The sequence below is a fragment of the Eucalyptus grandis genome, chromosome 7 (assembly GCF_016545825.1).
Source record: "Eucalyptus grandis isolate ANBG69807.140 chromosome 7, ASM1654582v1, whole genome shotgun sequence".
NCBI lineage: Eukaryota > Viridiplantae > Streptophyta > Magnoliopsida > Myrtales > Myrtaceae > Eucalyptus > Eucalyptus grandis.
Window position 1 is genome coordinate 37,946,465 of NC_052618.1, and position 19,713 is coordinate 37,966,177.

The 19,713-nt window shown below is 38.3% G+C and overlaps 2 protein-coding genes across 2 annotated transcripts; both read right to left on the bottom strand.

Annotated features, from left to right (window-relative positions):
* Window positions 1-7,855: 7,855 nt before the first annotated feature.
* On the bottom strand, window positions 7,856-12,273 carry LOC104455535 (protein HIGH CHLOROPHYLL FLUORESCENCE PHENOTYPE 244, chloroplastic). Its single transcript, XM_018859654.2, has 8 exons — window positions 12,045-12,273; window positions 10,991-11,226; window positions 10,732-10,830; window positions 9,870-10,064; window positions 9,129-9,221; window positions 8,925-9,020; window positions 8,465-8,605; window positions 7,856-8,315 (listed from the first exon to the last, which is right to left on the bottom strand). Exons 1-8 carry the CDS (start codon window positions 12,226-12,228, stop codon window positions 8,139-8,141), a joined length of 1,221 nt encoding a protein of 406 aa, XP_018715199.2. The 5' UTR covers window positions 12,229-12,273; the 3' UTR covers window positions 7,856-8,138.
* A 1,293-nt stretch (window positions 12,274-13,566) lies between these two features.
* On the bottom strand, window positions 13,567-18,434 carry LOC104453461 (O-fucosyltransferase 6; the record flags this gene model as incomplete). The annotated part of the gene is made up of 10 exons (XM_010068020.3): window positions 13,567-14,427; window positions 14,599-14,930; window positions 15,021-15,123; window positions 15,373-15,554; window positions 16,250-16,433; window positions 16,538-16,626; window positions 17,243-17,319; window positions 17,729-17,819; window positions 17,965-18,039; window positions 18,174-18,434. Coding segments are annotated over 10 exons (1,857 nt in total), but the record flags the coding sequence as incomplete, so codon positions are not given.
* Between the last annotated feature and the right edge of the window lie 1,279 nt (window positions 18,435-19,713).

Here is a 19,713-nt window from a genome sequence, read left to right on the forward strand (position 1 = left end):
TAATCTTGCATTTGTTAAATTTCTAAAAGTTAGAAGATGAATTACATTGGAAAAAAAAAAAAATGATATTGAATTTTAAAACCTTCAAAAATTATAATTAAGTCATAAAACTTATAATAGAAATGTAATTGCATTACTAAACTTTCAAAAAAAAAAAATCAATCAAATTATAAAACTTTTCAAATTAGTCTAATCAAGTTCTTTCGTTAATTATTTTTTGAAAATTTTAAGATTCGATTATATTTTCATGATAAGTTTTAAGACTTAATTTTTTAAAAAAAATTTAGGATTCGATTGCACTTTTTGTGATAAATTTTATTATTTGATTATATTTTTTTGAAAGTTTTAAAATTCAATTGTACTTTCGTGCTAGTGCACTTATAAAAAAAACATTTAGTTCAAACCTATTCTAAGCATGTCATCATAGGAACATTTTTCTTTTAGTATACTTTTTTAGATGGTATTTTTATATAAAAAAGCTAAACATAAAAAAATGTTTGATTGCTCCTGCATTAAATTTTGCATATTCGTTAGGGATTTTCATATTCCTGATTAGATTTTCTTTTCATTTATTATTTATATGTTACTGCTCACAAGGAACCTGTCTCGGGGTGTAATAAGAAAGCCTATTAATTTCGCCAGATATGGCTTGGAGTATATTCCATCCTTTATATTTTCACTTTATTATTAAGTGCTTAATTTCCATTTCTTGAACACTTAAGCACGGACGTTTGAATGCTTGCTAGGGAGTAAAATTGACAAGATTGCATGAAGCGTTTTCTGTAAAAAAAAAGAAGGTACCAAATTCGGCGTTAGATAATCTCTTAGCGTAATTAAATCCCTATTCCCCAATTTCCAATTCACAAAAGTAAAAAGATCTACTGCACTTTACTGGACCTCTAATTGGCTTATAATAGATTAATGACAACTCCTAAGAAAGTACAAAATTTTCATAACTAACCAAGCTAACCAAAGTCACGATCGGTTGGGTTTGGAAGAACCCAAGTCAAGTATGAGCGCCACCTCGTAAGACCAATCTGGTGCTCACTTGACAATCCGTCACTCGTCTCGAGGCAACGCACCTTAACCATGTCCCCTCCCCTCAACATTTATGGCTTTTCAAGGAGAGCTGGTACCAATGAAGCTTCACAATTTCCTTGTCGTTGCCTCCCATCTGATAATATCTGCAGTACATGGACCCTCTCTCTCTCTCTGCTTAACCAGAAAATGGGAGGACAAGGCTATCCAACATGAGAGAGAGCTTCCACTCGCAATTTGCTCTGCAATTAAAAATAAATGTTCTTTCTCACCAGAAACATCCACTAATGGCATCTCTCCCCGTCGCCTCAATGCAGGTCCTTGTTCTCATTCTGGTGATAAGAATTATCATGTAATATAACTAGAATTCAGCAAAAGAGATTTGACTACAAAATAGAATTTCGGGCCAAATAGAGTCTATAAATGCATATTTAATATTTTAATTTATTACCAAAATATACATAGCTCTATTTTTTCTGGTACATTACCTGGAGATCTATTAGTCAAGTATACTTGAGTTTAGGCTGTGTAATGATCGCACGTTAGCTTTTCCCGTGGCTCAATGACGCGCGAGCTTTACATACAAAAAAATCTTTGAAATGTATTGCGGAAATCGTAACTCAGGATCTATCAGTCTGATGAAGGACAAACTTAGCAGATCGTCTTCTGATGGCCATTTTGCCAAAAATTTTGTCGATCCGTGCGGTTCATATATCCTTCGACGGAGACTGTGTTCCATTTTGCCAAAACATTTTTCTAATCTTCCACGCTTGCAGATTATCTAAAAGTTCACGCCCAGAAAGATCCTCCAAAGTCGTAGCAAGGACATATAGCTCCAATAGGTTCTTCAAATTTGAAATATCAAGTGTGGTAAGTGACCGGCATTTAACGACAAGAAGCTTCGAGACACTCGAGGAAATCTGTGGAATGCATTCCAGAGCAGGGCAATCATAAAGATTAAGAGACTTCAAGTGAGGAAGCGCACCTAACTCATGTGCTAGGTTCATCATATATCGATTGACAGTGTCAAGACTCCTAATTTGGATAACCTCCCAATCCACCAAGGTGCGGGATCTTGCAGTTGCACCAACTCAGATGAGCAAGACATATCAGGCACTCTCATTAACAATAATAGTCATTTCAAATTGATCATGCTTGAAAGATCGGTAATTATTAATAGATACGGAGATGAGATTACCAAAGAAGTCAAGCTCATGGGAAGTCTGGGCAGGGCAATGATACCCCATGACTTTATGGAGCATATCAATTTCAATTCTTTCAGATTTTCCAGAATTTCCATGGATCTGGGTAACTCAGCAAGTCCTGTATAGGTTAGATCCAATTCAGTCAATGATTATAATTTCTAAGTGGAGTGTGGAAGTCTGTGCATTTGGAAGCACTAACACAAAGATAAGCTTTTAAGGTGTCATTCCTTTAATGGGAAAAGTGCCAAAAAAGTTCTAAAGATTTTATCTTTGTGTTGATTTAATCTTAAACATTTTTACGTTGTGTCAATTTAGTCCTTTCCGGCCAACTTTGAGGTGAGCATCGGTCTAGAGTCAATCCTGGACTGATCCTAGACCAGCATAATCCTGCCGATCCTAGTCCGGTTATTAGGGAGATTGGATCAGTCATTGGTTTTGAGATTCCTAGACTAATACTATACGGGTTAGTCCTCGGTCTTGGGAGTTAAGAGTCGGTCCAACCCAAACCAACCCTAATTGTATATATATTATATATATCTAATATATTATCTATAATTTTTTTTATAAAAAAATCGTAAAACAAACGGTGTAATAACATTATACAGCTCCTTAGTGAGGAGTCCTAATAATTTTACATCAATTTTTAATAATTTAGATTTTTAATAGTTTTTTATGGTGTTAATAGTCATAATTTACAAATGAGGAAAATGTTTTTGTGATGAATCATCATGACATCCAAAATGGCATAAACAAATTCTCATGGCATCCTCCTCTACTACTTGTTCTCTTTTTCTTATTTGTCATCTCAGTCTTCAATTTGTCAAAATCAAAAGAAACAATTTCTCCGCTCACCACTCAACATTCGCTTCACTCGCTTTTGTTCACTCATGCCGCTTGTCGCACGATGCTCACCTTGCTTGTTGTTTGTTGCTTGCTCCGCTCGACACTCACCCCACGCTCAACGCTCGCCTTGCTCAACGCTTGTCGCTTACCTCTCTTAGTTAATCTCGCTTGTTACCGAATCCATTAGATCGGTCCGGTCTTCGATCACCTTTTCAAGGAGTACAAAAAATGAAATAGAATAATTATCAGTTGGTCCCGAGGTACCGGATCAAACCCATTGGGTCAATCCGGTCTTCGATCCCAAGCTTAATAGGGTCGGTCATCGGGCCCAAAAATTGTGGACCGACACTGTGTGGGTTGGTCCTAGGATTAAGGGGTGAACTAGCCCAACCCGGACCATTCTCACCCCTACTCTCCATCCCTTTAACCCTCCATCGTCACTAAGAGCAACTCTCCACTACCAGATGGTCTCATCGTCCACTAACTTCTTGTTTTCGTGTACAAGTAAGGCCTCATTGTAACCTCCGATTTGGTGTCGAAGCTCGAAGGGTTCGACATGGTAGCAAATGGGCATGATTATGTTTCTCTTCCTTTTCCTACACTCCACCATTGAGCCAACTACTAAAGACACCAATTACTAGAAGTGATCTTCAATTGCTCAATTGGTCTGAGCAGATCTGGGCCAATCCTATCACTGATGCGGAGATCTTCATCGTCTCTTTATGTACAGACTACTCCTTGTTTGAGATGGATATAGAGATGATCTGTAATACCAGCTTGTGTATCTGGTCCGGTCCTCTAAAGCTCAAAAACACTTCATAATTGAACCCTTCCATCGCCACCGGTTCCAGAGAAAATGAAGCTCCAGAGTCGCACTGGTTCAGCAAAAGCAGATCTCTAGTCTCTATTTTGTCGAAATTTCATGGGAATCAAAGACAATCGGAAGAAGACAAAATGAAAAGGCTGATGAGTGGTAGGAAATGTTCAGCCGCGTATCAAAATTCAGGCCTCTCCTCTACGCCCTGAGTCGATCTTTAATGAAAACCATGGTGTCCTCTGGACTCATTAAACGGATAGATTGATCGGATTTGGATAAGTCGAAAATTTATCCAACCCAAATTGATTCATTTTTAGTAATACAATTTTAATAATTCATACCAGATCTGACTCAATCCTAACTTATAATCAACCCAACTTGGACTCCAATTCTTAGCAATATTCCCTTCAAATATGGAAAATAGCATACCTAAAAAAAAACAATTAACAGATTAAAAACAAATTAAACATGAAAAATTATGCAAATAAGTAATAATTACGAAATTTGACGAATCCAGCTACTTGAAAACATCTCATGTTATTTCTCTTGATGCTAGAAATTTGAAGATGAAGTTGTTTTTTTATCTTTTATGTGAATGGGTTGAAATTGGATAGCTGCTTCGCCAATCGAAAATTAATTGCCAGTTTCCTCTCTCCAAACCCGCTACCTAGTCCTTGATTTTTTTTTCTTTGTTTTAATTCTCTCCTCCTCCTCCCCCCAAAAAAAAAAAAAAAAAAAAACCGCTCATCTTCCAAAGCCTACCTAGTTTTTGATTTTCTTTTTCTTTGTTTTAATTCTCTTTTCTTTTTTCTTTTTTTTTTCACTCCCGATTTGTTTTGGGAGTCTGTGTTTCGAATAAATTTCTGTGGCTGATTTTGGGTGATCGTGAAGACCAATTTGGCTATTTGTCCAATTGACAATAACTGAGGAAGATGTTTGTAACGTGGCTTCACAAACTCTATGATATTATGGTGCTCTCCCCTTTTGATTTAGATTTAGATATAGATATAGTTGTTCCTTATAGATATTTGATTTGTGTTCTTTCAATGTTGGTGTCCCAGCATGACAGCAGTGATAAGGATAGTGAACCTAATAATCAACTGTCAAACATTCAAGGTAACAAATCTGTTCTTGAAGGATAAAAGTGTGTCTTTAGCTTAAGATTGTGCTTTGTTATTTGCATCCTAACATTTGCTTTATTTGTCAATTATTTGGAATTTGTTAAGCTTGAAAACTTTCTATATACCTCTCAAATATTATTCTGAAAAATGGATGGAATTTTCTTCACCCAAAAAAATAAAATCTTGTATAGGAACATGAGGAAAATTGACAAATTGGTCTTAAATCTATTATGTCATTTCGATTATGAACTTTCTAATTTTGCTATTTTAGTCTTAAACTTTTGTGAAAAATTTTAATATAGTCATTTTGACTAATTTTTGTTGGGAAATTGCTGACGTGGCAATTTAGTTATTGTAGGCCATCTTACACGTGAGCAATTTCCAATGAATATTAATCGAATGACTATATTAGAATTTCACACAAAACTTTAAGATTAAATTGGCAAAATTAGAAAAATTATGATTAAATTAATATGTAAGAACGTGACTTATTTTAAGAATGACAATTTGGAAAACTTAAGCATAATGCGTCACTTATATGAGAAAAGGGAAACTTTCTAATTTGTGGCTTATTTTATTTTATGAAAAATAATTGATTTAAAAACATTTTTTAAACGATCACTTATATCGCTTGCAATAATTAACTAACAAAAAATATTTTTTATTATCGATAATAATTAATATTATTTTCGTGAATGATAAAAAAATTGTTCATTTATTTTATAAGTGATATAATTAATTATTTTTATGAAATATTTTTTAAATCATTTTTTTAATATTAGTTATGCATTGAGTTCATACGAAAGAGAACTTCAGCACGTCAATCGGAAATGATAATGGAGGAGCAGTATTTCCCTGTCAAACCTAATTGGAAGAAGACAACGGACAAAACAACAATGATGACCGGTAGATGTCAAGCCTCATGTCAAATAATTTTAGGCCTTCAGGTCCAACAGTCGACCTTCCATTAAAATTACAATGTCAACCACGCCAATAAATGCGTTTAGCATGAAATATGACTTACAAGCATTTATTTTTAAATTAATATCACGAAAATTTCAAAATTGATATATCCGTGATAAATTTATTTTAAATAAATTTTTAAACTATAAACAAATCTCAGACTAGTATACATGTGATAAATTTACTCCCTATTAATTTTCAATAAATTTTATTGTCAAATTATTGAATTAGAGGACAAGTGACAGCTAACGGATGTACAATTTTGAAGTTTTACCCTCCTAGGATACCAATTTGTGAATTTTTGTGTATATAATGAAAGGTAAACTTTATCACAAATAAATCAATTTAGATTTTTTTGTGGTTAAAAAATTAATTTAGATTAAATTGATCACATATATATCAGTTTAGATTTTTTGTAACATTTATCCTTTTTTTTTACATTAACTCATATGCAAGAACTTGTTCATCAACTGAAAATCAGCCTACGTAAAAAAGATGCAAAACTTTATTCTCATCAACTTGAAGTATCGTTACAGTTTTTAGTACTAATAATATAAAGATGCAGAATATATCCAAGACATGGAATATAACATTTTAAGCATTTAATTTTTCTTTTTATATCTTAGATGCATGAATTTTTGTTCCATCAACCTAAAAAGTGGATGGTAAAAAAGACAAAAAAAAAAAACTAAAAAGTGGAAATCTAGAGAAAAATGTCTCACTAGTTTGTAGTAAACTCGATTCTACGAAAATAAGAAATATCTTTTAAAATAATTAAGAAAAACTTCTTTCAAAATATTAACATAGATGAAAATAATCAAATCACTTTTGGTCATACTAAAGATCTGTACTAAAATGAACTCTACGAGATAGGAAAACAATTATAGCTATAAGTTCGCATAAAATTGACTCCCCCAGTGCACGGCATGGGATGTGGTACATACGGAGAAAAATTACTTTGGTTCCATTCAGAAGAACATGCAGTAAAAATTATAATATTAGAGTGATGTTGCGTAAAGGATAATGACTACTTAAGAAAATGATCAAACAATTCGAGTTGAACTAAATATCTAGGCCATAGGCGACAGACCATCGCAAATCATACTCTGAAGTTTTCTGTTCATCTGATCGAAAATCCAAATTTTATAATATATGACATGAGAGATGTTTTAATGAGTGCAGAGTGTATTTATATATAAGGCAAATTAATTAATAATGTTTATTAATCTGCTAAAGTAAATATGTTATTTTTCTTAAGTGATAATTCCCACCCTTTAATAAATTCTCTTTAATGCCAAAAAAAGTACACATGTGACAAAAAACTCTAAATTGGTATATATATGAAACATTTATCACTAAAAACCCTAAATTAATACATTTATAACAAATTTATCTTCCGTTCATTTCCGTTAAATTGAATTAATATCACGATAAATTATAAATTAATCCACTTGTGACAAACGGACGCTAACCCCCAAACTATACACCCGTTAACTTCCATACGTCATCCAACTCAACAATTTAATTGTAAAATATAATAAAAATTAATGGAGAGTAAATTTGACACAAATATACCAATTTAAATTTTTTTAGGTTAAAAAATTAGTTTATGATAAATTTATCACAAACATATCAATTTGGGGTTTTTCGTAGTATTAACCCTCTAAAGTACTATATATTCAAAAAGTTAGATGTGCAGGAGTAGAGGGGCTGACTAATACATATGTTTTCAATCAAACTTGAAAGACAATCCACGCGAAACATGGACAAGTAGACTTGTAAACATTTCACAAGGTATTATAGCACAAATCAAGAAACGACCGAGCCTACCCAAAACTATGCTTTCTACACAAGTAGCATCCTCTGTATCCACACAAGATGAGCAAGAGAGCACATCGGATCTGAATAGTACAGAATACATAGGGCAAACCACTTCTCAGCTTGCCTTATGAGAAAGCCAAACAAGACATCTGATTTCTGTAATTACCATGCGGAACATGTTACAACTTACAAGGGTAACACAAATGATGGGGAAAGGAACAAGCTGGGAACCAGAACAGATGGCATTGTTCGCTTGCAAGTGCTATAACGAATAATCAATAACTCTATTCTCATGAGAAAAGAATTCACTCACACATTGATGTAACTCCTTCAGAAAAAAATGTCTGTTTGCTTCGATTGTGCTTTGAGATCTTTCAATTTCTTCAAAATATTTGTGAAGTAATCCTGCAAATACTTCTCTAGGGTGACAATATCCTTAGAATCCACCCCAAGAATATCATACGTCTCATTCATGGGAACAGAGAAAACAGTATCACTTGAAAGCACCTGAATAAGCATGTAACCTATATTAGGCCTCCTCTTATAGGTAACAGTCTAAAACATCCATGTTATGGATAAACGAAAATCACTGTATCACTTAAAACCTAGATGGAACATTGCTTCTGACAAAAAAGCAAGATCCTCCAGTGCATTACCTCTGAAAATGCTAATCTGTCAGCAACGTCATTTGTCCACTCAAAAAACCGAGTTATTTGGCGAGTTAGCCTCAAGACCGACACTGGAACTGTAGTCACATTTGCATCTTGCCCAGCAAGTCTCTCACACAATGTTATTACCTGACAAGTATTTTCAATCAAAAAAAAAACAGCATACTGTGCTGATAAAGTTTATAACACAAACCAAATCATCAACACTGTTGCTACATTGGCTGATTTAAATTAAGGCTGTTGCTCACAGCAGTGGCACTTGATCAACGTTTGAAAGGCTCCTCAACACACAACCGATATAGCTCCTTTCAACTATTTCTATATTCATCAGGATAGAATAATGCTTACCAGAAATTAATCTCATCAGGTTAAAAGGGAGAAAAGACAGAATTGGGAACTGTAGACAAGTATCTTAGGCTTTTTAACAATGTTAAGTGATGTCACTTACCTCTTGTGTTGTCCACGCACGAGGTCCAGCAAATGTAAGGAGCTTGCCATTCGCATTTTCCTTGCGTAAAGCTATAAATGTCAATCGAGCTATATCCTGGTGTGAGATATTAATATAACTAGATTCAGACCAAATTATGCAAAATTGGCCTCACAGAATTGTCTACAGGAAAGTAAGAACCGCAACCTCCTATGAGCTAATAACCTGGGTATCCATATAAGCAATCCTAGTTGGAGCATCAGTTCCCCAGACTGATTTTTCTTCCAAGATAGGCACTGCATACTGACCAATCAATCCCTGGAAAATTGGCAATCAGAACTACATTTAGAGACAATCAGCAAGCAATATTCTTTAAAGACAATGTTTAAAATAGTTAGAAACCACTTGATTAAAGCGTAGTTATACCTAGGACACAATATAATTTCATTTAGGTGAACTTTTCCGCTGTTGAACTTCTTAAAGGTTGCTAACCATTACTTAATACTATCAAGACCCAAGAGCAGTGAGAATGGCATGCAGTCTCTGAAGTTCCAAGTCAGCTAAGTGTGCTTCCAAAGACAGAGATCTAATGTTGGCGTAAAGCACAAAGGCAGTCCTCTCACAAGTCAAAATAGTGTTTACAAGTGACTGAAGAGAGGGCCAAGGATGTTAGCCTGGTGAAGCTCTGATTGAATGAGACACTCTGGCCAAGAAAGAAAGGAAAGGAGACAGCTTCCAGTGGACAAAAACAAGCAAGCTGGATTTTTCACATGAGGCATTGCTTCCACTGCGCATTAATGAGAAAGCTAGTCATACCACATTTTTTGTTTGAATGCATTTTTTCCTTTTTCCCTCCCTTTTCATTTGTCCTCTTTTGGCTTTACTTTAACTTGAGAGAGGTAAGTAAAAAAATTCTAGTATTGCTAAATATCATGAGTAAGACCCAACTTCAGTCAGAATGTTTACCTGCATGAAACCACATAAGCGAATGACAATATGATTAAGGCCCGAGTCTTTCAGAAACTTCTCTGTACAGTACTTTATCTCCATCAATGGAACCTCTGGATGCTTGTCACAATTGTGGATGGAATAGAACACGTATTTCTGGATACCCATTGCTTTTGCACATTGTATAAGAGCAACTTTCCCTTCCCAATCTACCTAAAGAGAACATAAATTTGGTAAGACCAACAAACCCATGGACATGTACCTGAAAGTCAGATGAATTAATTACAGAGTGGATGCACATCAGTGAGAAATGCAGATAAACTTCTGCAGGGGTCCAACTCCATGCCTAACTCAACAAAACGTCTTATATTCTACAAGCACATCCATCATTTTATTATCTTGACAAAAGTTAAATATATGAAGAGGAGAGATATTAGTACAAACAAAGACTACTTCATACAGTTCAACTCAAAAGGAAGAGAAGTTTAATGCCAAGTAATCGAGAACAGTGAAAAAGAAAATTGTATAATCTCTGATGATATGTAGTCTGCTCCAGCAGACAACCATGTGTTCGCCAGAAACATGTTCATATGCCAATCCTGATGACAGAGAAAAATGACCTTAAGTGGTAGGACTGTGAATATTGAAAACTAAACCAAGTTGGGTTGTTGCTCTACTCTACCACCAGTGACATTGTCACCAAAAGGGAATTAAGCATCTCAAGGGAAAAGGGGAGTGAAAGCCAAACAATCATGTTTATTTCAATATACTGTTCAATTAATTCATGGAATGGGGCAGTGAAGGAGAAAAAGTTAAAGTAACTGTTCATATTACTGTAAAAAAATGCTTGATGAGAAAATGAAGAAGATCAAGAATTCACCTTCTTTATTGGTTCCTCAGGGCGCCCCGTCGCACAGTCAATAACCGTATGAATCCCCACAAGTGTTGCAGGTATAGTCTCCGGCCTGCTCAAATCTGCCTAAATGTTGGAGGACAATCCTAGTTTAGAATTTGCCATTGAACCCAGGAAACTCAAAAGACGACCATTACGACAAAGGAGAAATTATATTCCAACAAATTAGACTCGAAAAAATGACTGGTCAGGTTGAAGTGATCATGTCATAAGTCATGGCACCTACATTGACAACTGTAGCACCCCAATCACGAAGGAAATCAGCTGGAGCTGGTCGAGGCCTGACTAGACATCTGACGTCATAACCTTCATCTAGAGCCCGTCTTACAACTTGCCTGCCCAGTGTCCCAGTGGAACCAACCACTAGAATGCTAGTTGGCCTAACTGGTGTCCCTGGAGCAAGGTTCGCAGCAGCCGGTGCCTGCGCAGTGCACGTGACTAACGGCCGAGCGTGGGATTTCCCTGCCAAAAAGATGCGAAGAGGACAAAACAAAACGAGGTGTGAATCGAGTGAGACTGAATGCTCTTAATCCATCAAAACCAAGCACATGACACTGAGTACTCACATTTTCAAGCAGCATGAGTGAATGACTCGACATCCAAGCACAAGAAGTGAAATCTAACACTCAGGCACCGTTTTTTCAGTAGAAAATGAATGATTTGTGAAACATTTTCCTAAAAATGATAGCTTATATCGCTTAAGAAATTTCGTCGTCTATGAAAATGTTCAGATATAAATCGTCACCAATAATGAAAACATTTTTCATTGATTAATCATTTCAAGCAATACAAATGATCATATTTAGGAAAAATATTTTCCAAATCATTCATTTTCTGCAAACCAAACAAAGCCTAAACAGCAAATGAAGCAAAGGTAAGAAAAATCGGAAATCAATCCGAAAGGCGATAATCCATTTGCGGTGCTGTTATTTCCAAAGGCCTATCCACATGCTAAAATATTCTTAAAAAAGGCTTCAGGCGCCACCGACCGGAAGTCCATCTCGACGCCATTACCTTCTTCAAGACGAGCAATACGCGAACAAAGGGCCGAAGAATCGATGGCAAAGCTCTTACAAGTGTGCTACATGAAAGTGACACGGATTGGAATACTTGAGCCCAAAGCAGCATAAAAGTAGAATGCACGGGAACTTCACACGAAGCTGCGCCAATTCGCACCGGCCTCTCACGACAATCCGACGACGTTCGACGCGAATTGCACGATAACCCGAGAGCCGTCGGAAGCTCGAGAACCGAACACAAGGCCAGCGTGGGGGGCGTACCTGGGGACGGCGACGGGGAGCTGGCGAGAGGCGAGCTCGAGCAGCCGGACGAGACGAGGGCGTCCGCCGCGAGGGAGCGCCGCCACGAGAGCCCGGCGGATGCGGCGGCGGGGGCGGCGGCGGCGCCGCTCCCCCGGCGACGGTGGCGGGGCGTGGAGAATTGCGATGGCAGTCGCAAGGCCATGATGATATCTCTCTCTCTGTCACAGATACATGCTCCAGTACATGCTGTGTGGAAATAGCGAATGGACAAGAGGAGAGAGAGAGAGAGAAAGGGAAGGAGAGAGAATGGACGGGAGTGTGCCACGTGGTTTTCGGAAGTGGATCACGATTTTGTCCACCTCCGCATTCTATTGGCTCACCTCCGCTCCGGTCCCACTCCCACTCTCCCGCTTCTTTCCGTTGAGGATCACACGACGCCGTTCGGCAGTTATGGGCTGCGCCCGGCCTTACCCGATGTCCGTTCTTCTCATGACCAAATTTCTAAAATAGAAATTGATTTCTAATCAGAAATTAATTTTTTAATTTTTATTTCAGAAATTGAGAAATTAAAATTGTAGTTTCTAATTTCTTCTTCAAATATATTTCTAAACAAAATGCATTAAAATAAAAATCAAATCAATGCGTTAGAAAATGATTTTGTTTCAAACATGTTCCAACGAACAGAGAAATAAAGAAATAGAGAAATATAAATTTTATCATGCGCGCCCTAATCTAGTGTATGAGTCTAGGTTTAGTACTAGGGAGGACGAAGTTAGTTTCCTACATGTATGCATTCCCAACTTTTTAGTATAAAATCACTCTACCATTTAATTTATAACCTAGAGACACTCAAATAGAACCAATATTCCTTTCGGGAGACGGTGGAAAATAATTTTCATAAAAATTATTTTTAAGGGAAAATAATTCTTTTTTTATTATTGAACAAGAAGGAAAATAACTGGCTTTCAGTTGCTCGGTGATGGTGTACTTGAAAATTCTATGCTTCTTTTTAATCAAAATAAAGCAACCTGAAAAAACCATATTTCAGAAAAAAAAAATGCAAATGAGTAATCACTTTCCATTTCAAAAAAGTAATCATAGAGTAATATCACCGTAAAGCATCCGAACAGAAAGGGGAACCGAAGAGGAGTGAAGACCGGTAAAGAGAGATGTTTTGTGTGAGTGCGTGTAGAAAAGGAGCTCCAGAAAACGATTTCCTTCTTCCCACCATGGAGAAATCATTTCCTTTGATTTCAAGCATGGTTGTCTCCCTCGACGGCATAAAAAGATCTTGTCCGTCAATTGCTCACTTCCAGACAACCAATCGCAATGGCACGAGAGTTTGAAAAATCGTCCTATGAAGATCTTTTTTGCTTTAGAATTTTCTGCAGTTACCCTGCTCGCTTGATACTTAAGTAAACTGTCATCATGCAAAAGCCATGTGCCTGAAAGTGTGTTTTGTACCAACTCCTACCAACGACACCGACCACACGAACAGATCAGAGCTTCTGCCACTGATGTTGTCAAAAACATTCGCCCCTAAAAAAAATAAAAATAAAAACTCGATAAAACATCATGGAACATATAGTTCCTACAAAATTAAACTACCGATTCTTATTCCCTTGTTCCTATCTTTTGTCAAGTTCCTCTGCCTTACGGCAAATGGCTTAAGAATCACAGCAAAAAGAAGAGGCCCAAAATTTTGTAATTTACAAGGAACTGCCTGAATAAAATCAAGAAAAAAAAAATTAATCCTGAAAGGCTGGGGATTCGCTCGCAGTTAGCCCCCGATGTGGTTGAGAACATCAGGCACCAGATTTCTATATACAATGCGCCTTCTTGATGTTGTCTGAAGAACCCAGAAGGGGCTCCAAGGCTGACGGAAAGACCCCAAAGAATTGAATGGTGAATCGATTAAGGGCTAGACTGTAACTTCCTTCAGTCAGAAAACATCTCTTCCAGCTCTGGCTGCTCGGTTTTAAGTAGGTTGGTTTCAGAATCCGATCCGTTCGGTAAGCGTTTCCCTTGGCTTTCATTTCCATCTTCCATATAATCCATGTCTGGCCCGTCATCTTCGGGTTTCTGCTCTTCCATCTCGTCATACGTCGACATCTTCCCCACGTTTTTCTCTTTATCGTCTTCACTGCTGTCATCGATTCTTCTGGGGGCATCTATGAGTGCCCTGTCCTTTGCTTCAGGCTTCTCACAAATGCAAGACGATGGATTTTCATGGAACTCGCCTCTGCCTGGCCTGACCTCATTGGGTTCTCCCATAAAACCAATCTGATGAGTTCTAACCCTGGAAGCAAATTCCTCCCATGGAATGCTACTCCGATTTAGGAATAGTTTATATAGCTTCTTAGCATTTGGCCTTATTGTTGGTTTGTGCCCAAAGTATCTCCTGAATCACAACATTGTCAATTAGGATGAGCAGAATGGTGATCAACAGCAAGCAGCAACTTGAACATTGGAACTCATGTGCGCAGACTGTGTCCTCAGTTACTCATTTCTATGCAGTATTGTAATCACGACATCAGAATGAACCACAACCAGATAAAAGATAAGAGACTACCTTCTGCCAGCTAAAATCTTGGCCATGTTTCCATTGTTGTTGGTAACAAAAACATTGCTTTCATCACAAACAATGAAGTCCAGTGCAGCCATCCGAGATGAAAATGATGAGAATGGTGCCAACTCTTCCTTGCTTGCGATAGTCTCCTTCGAATGAAAATTGGGAAAGAGTGCTTTCAGTGGTGCCAATGTCTCGTTGCCACCATACACCTCACCAGATGCCACATAAATGTGGACATCACTTCCAAAGCCAAGTGCCCTCAGCATCAGACCAACTTCCTCCGGAGTTAGTGGGCATCTTCCATGCCTCCTTACTTTGTCAGGGTTGCTTGCCTGCAGTTTCATGAAAATTGCTCTACTTTAGAGGATCTCTATAGTCTTTTTCCCATGTTTATCACTAGTTGTATGCCATGATCGCCTTACATGTAAAGTTTTCCACCTCTTTCGAATAGCACCAAGCTCCCGCCTTTCTTTCTCTCCACCACCATAATCGCATCCAGAGAATGCAAGCATGTCTGGCTCAAACCTATAACGTATCACTGATCCAATCAATAGGTTCATCTTTTTGTTTCTTCACTGTCAAACCTAAGCTCACATGGTTTTTTGTAGTCTTTGGTAGAGAGAAGCAATAGAGAAAATTGTCATACCTAACAAAATTGACAAACAGATATATACAACAGTATTTTTACACAGGCAGTGGAAGGACTGACTACATCAAAATGCACAGCAGTGACCTACAAAAATGAGAGTTGACAGAATAATAAGGAAAACGTACCTCAAGTGAAGGGCTATAAAGTGACTGCTTTTCGACCTCATCCTCTCTACCAGTGTCCTACCCATCTCAACAATTGGAGCTGTGAACTTCAAAGAATGGTAGTTTACTCTGCATCTCAGCTTTTGCAGATCTTTGGCCAGCCTGTTTGATAGTCGGTAATCAAACTTGGTAAGTTGAACAGCCTGCAAGGAGAAGAATGTGAACATGTCAAATGAATCAAATCAGGAAACTTTATAGAAATAGTTGTGAAACAAACACAAAGATTCATGGGAACTAAACTATTTGGACGTCAGAATGTGATCCAAACTTTTTCAACCAACTAAAATTGTGCAGAAATCAGATTGAACTCCAAAACCTTCTCAACCAATCGTAAGTCACCCAAAAACTAGCCCTCAGAGGAAGAATATCAGTCTTTAACAATTCAACAGAACAGGTTTGAGCAAACAAAACACATTTCTAGCACTGAAATATCTCTCCAGGACAATGTAGCTAAGCCCACCTTTTCAGGAGCTAACATATATTATCACAATCCTCCATTTCTGTGCACAATTTTTGGTCCAGCTTCTCTGGTGAAACTTCAAGCACAAAAATATTACATTTTGCAGCCATTTTAATCCAAATTCCGAACATGATTTTTGGATTGTATGCGTAGTTCTAACCCCTCAAATAGTAAGTAGATCTTTTTCCCATACATGCACCTTTAGGTGCATCGATTGGAGAGATTTCTTCTCATGCACTAACTCACTAGCAAATGGAGGTAGATATTCTCCAATATATTTTAGAAGAGAAAAGCTTCAGTTCAACGTCTGCGCTTGAACACGGTGAAGAACTTTCAACAATAAATGTGTCCAGTATCGTTATAAAAAACAGTCCTTACATGCTTTTTGTTTAAGACAGGCAGAACACGACTTTGATAGCACTTTGGGTTGCACTTCCGAGGGACCCTCATGGTATATGGATTCAGTACTTTTCCTCCCTTTTCTGGGAGCTGCTTTATGATTTCTACATCCTTTGAGAGAGAGGAAATAAACCAGTCGACATCAAAGATTTCGCTGAAGTTGCTGCACCGAGCACAATACCCATGTAAGAGCAGATATTTTGTGCCTACTGCAATATAAATAACCAAACTTTATAGGGTTGTTATTTAATAGAGAAGTCAAGAAACCTTGAGTCTTTCCAGAAAGATTTCTGGTCCAGCTTGGGCACAACAAGGGTGGCATTCAGTATATAAGCTGCAACTACTGCATCTGTTATCTGCATTAACACAAATAGGAGGAGTTCATACTGGGAGTACATATGTAGTAAGTCAGATGTAACTAAACTGGACAGATTATGACATCAAAAGAAGAATATCACTTCCACAGCTGGAATAGATAACAATAGGGATGTCCGTTCCCAGGATCATTGAACATGTGAAAGGAAATTGCACTTAACCACAGAAAGCGAGACAAAAGATTCAAATACTGCTCAAGTTCAAAACAGCATATCTCATCACAATTTCGGGAAGCATCTCATCAAAAGCGACTACATGGCAAAGGGTTTAGATATCTAAATAAAAGCTAGCAATCATTGAACACTCAGGAATACTGTTTATCAAAACTCTAACAAGGTTATATACTATATAACATTCTGTGTGCTGAAGTGACCAGACGCTGTTATTATACCAGAGCTGCAGCAAATTAATACAGATATTTTCCAAAATTGCTTCATATTGAGGTTCTCCAAAACATTTGCAGGGAAATACAACCACTTCTCAAGGTGATAATCCACAAAATCAATGATAAACTGAACTCATGTCAAAGAAAACTAAGATTATGAAAAAAGAAAAGTAAAAACAGGTATGGCTAAGATTGCAGCTTAGGTAACTTACCCCTGTTCTTTGTTGATTCAACCCTCCACTAGTGGCGATCAACAGGTATCGGTTAGGTTGCGTTTTCTTCTCAGCAGCTGCAAAGGGAAAAAAACAGAGTTTATAATCCATATAAGCCAAATGCCAAGAATTTTCTCAAACAGACAGCAATAAAAATTAATCGAAATGACAGCCAACATTGTACATAACTAGTAAATGCTTCAATCGCTGCTCTTCCACCTCCCGATAAAGGGAGAATTAAAGCCATGCCAGAAAAGGAGAGAACTTGTCGAGCGTAACACCGATTGATAGTATACAGAATCAACGCCAGATTAAATTACTCTTTTCTTTCCTCTCTTTTTCTAGTCGAAAATGCAAAGAAGTCTAATTGAGGCAAATTGAAGATGAATCTGTCGTTCCAAGATTCGTGCCACGACTGATTGCAGCAAAGGATGAGAGACAGTCCGAGCGAGTCAACATGCGAGATATGAACAGGAAAATGCTTACTCGTGAATTTGCCGCTGGCATTGCTGCAACCATAGAAGCAGCTCGACAACCTCGAAGTCCACAAATCACTGCTCAGGCTTCCTCCACTAGACTGTTCATTTCGCATCCAAAGGAACAAAAAAGAAAAAAAAAACGAATCTCAAGATCAACCAACGAGACGAACGCGACAGCGCAGATTGAAATGATTCAGCCTATCAACACCACCACGCCCAAGACGCGGTTCTAACGTTCATTACCGGAACGCGGAACACGCCGCCGGCCGCCGCGGGCGATTCCTCCTCCAATCCGTCGCCAGCCCGATCCGACGACGCCTGATCACGGCGCCACGCGAAAAGGAAAAAAACAAAAGAAAAAAAAGAAAACAGCGACGTCAGAGCGACTCGATCCTCACTAACGGAGCTCACACGAAGATCGAACGCAAACACACTCATCCGCGCATACGTACCGAGCCGCGGTAGCGCAGCAGGAGCTGCTGCTGGTGCCGGTGCTGCCGCAGCTGCTGCGAGGACGGCGACGGCGAGAGGAGGGAGAGGAGGGCGAGGAGGAACAGGAGGCAGCCGGACGCGGCGGAGATCAGCGGGAGGAGGCCGCCGAGGGGCCCGCGGAAGCGGCAGCTGTGGCGGAGCGTCGCGCGGAGGAGGCGGTGGAATCCTCCCCCCGCCGCCGCCGCCGCCGCCGCCGCCGCCGATCTCTCGCTTCCGCTTCTTCATCGAGAGCTTCTTCTGCTTCTGCTTCTGCTTCTGCTTCTTCTTCTCCTCGCGACTGTCAGTCCTCCTCGCGAGGTGAACGAGAATCGCGGCTGGCCGCAGACACGAAAAAAGGGAAGGAGGCCTTCATCCTCGAAGCGAACGCGCCTAAAAATCGTATGCTCTGATCGGAGTTCCGCTCCGGTGCGGCCCGTCCCACGCTCGCGAGCGCTCCCATTGGCTGGCCCCCTCGTAACCGTCCGATCTCCCCACGTGCTGACACGTGGCCTCCTTCGCTCGAGTAGGTCGCCGTAGACGATACTTGATAGCGAGGTCGGAGTAGGTCATTCTCGTTCGGTAGCTGTTTTCACAGGAAAAAAAAAAAAAAAAAAATTTTTTAAAATATATTTTGAAAAAAGAATTTAGGTATGGTGATTTCTAGTTCAAAGTTAGTTATGGAGAGTGGAAAATTTGGCAAAATTGCCACTATTCCGCACGTTTTTAAAATATAGATATCAATGTATTCGAATGTGATATGAAATAACGTGATATATTATTGACGAATAGTTGGATAAGTCAATCAAATCTAACAATTGATTATGATTTATCATGATATTGATATTTTGCGATCGTACGAATTCAAAGTGTTGATTTTGGCAAATTTTTGCATTCATGTGCCATAAGAGGTGATCAGATTTCGATGGCGACGTATCTTTTTCAACGAATTGGAAAGAATATTTGAGTTAGATTTGATGGATCTATCTTCCACTTCCCTTGCGATTTCTTGATTTTTTAAATTTTCTATTTGCATGTGTGTGAATATATCTCGTGATCGGATTGGATGATGTCGACAAAAACATCGTTTTCGGAAAAAAAAAATTGAATCATTTAAACTCATTTATTATCCTCTTAATATCCAAATAAATATATTCAGAATCAACGGAGTTAAGTTTTACAATCTCATTACCACCCTTAGAAAAATCAAAAAAGTAACGTCTCAAATTTTTTATCCACATTTAATATCAATAAATGAGTCACTATTTAATTTTCAATAGATAAATAAAAGCATGCCTTTTTTGGGGGGTCTAAAAAGCATGCCTAAAATGTACAAAAATGGAAGGTATGAGCGACTCCATGCTAAGCCCCTCCTCTTTCACCTGCTCTTCCCCGGCAAGAATACCTTTTGTTTCTCTCTCTCTCTCTCATCACGTGGCGATCACGTGCCCCTCTGACCAGCCCCGGAATCCCTTCTCTTTTTCTTAAACAACTCTCGCGACTACTTGGACAATTCTTTGCCGA

Bases quoted from the DNA above. Each gene is read 5' to 3' on its own strand.
- LOC104455535 (XM_018859654.2), bottom strand. From the start codon at position 12,228: ATGGCCTTGCGACTGCCATCGCAATTCTCCACGCCCCGCCACCGTCGC. The intron at 11,227-12,044 runs GTACGCCCCCCA...TCTTTTTGGCAG, and splicing joins CTCCCCGTCGCCGTCCCCAG to GGAAATCCCACGCTCGGCCG. The intron at 9,021-9,128 runs GTTATTAGCTCA...ATCTCACACCAG, and splicing joins TTGCTTATATGGATACCCAG to GATATAGCTCGATTGACATT.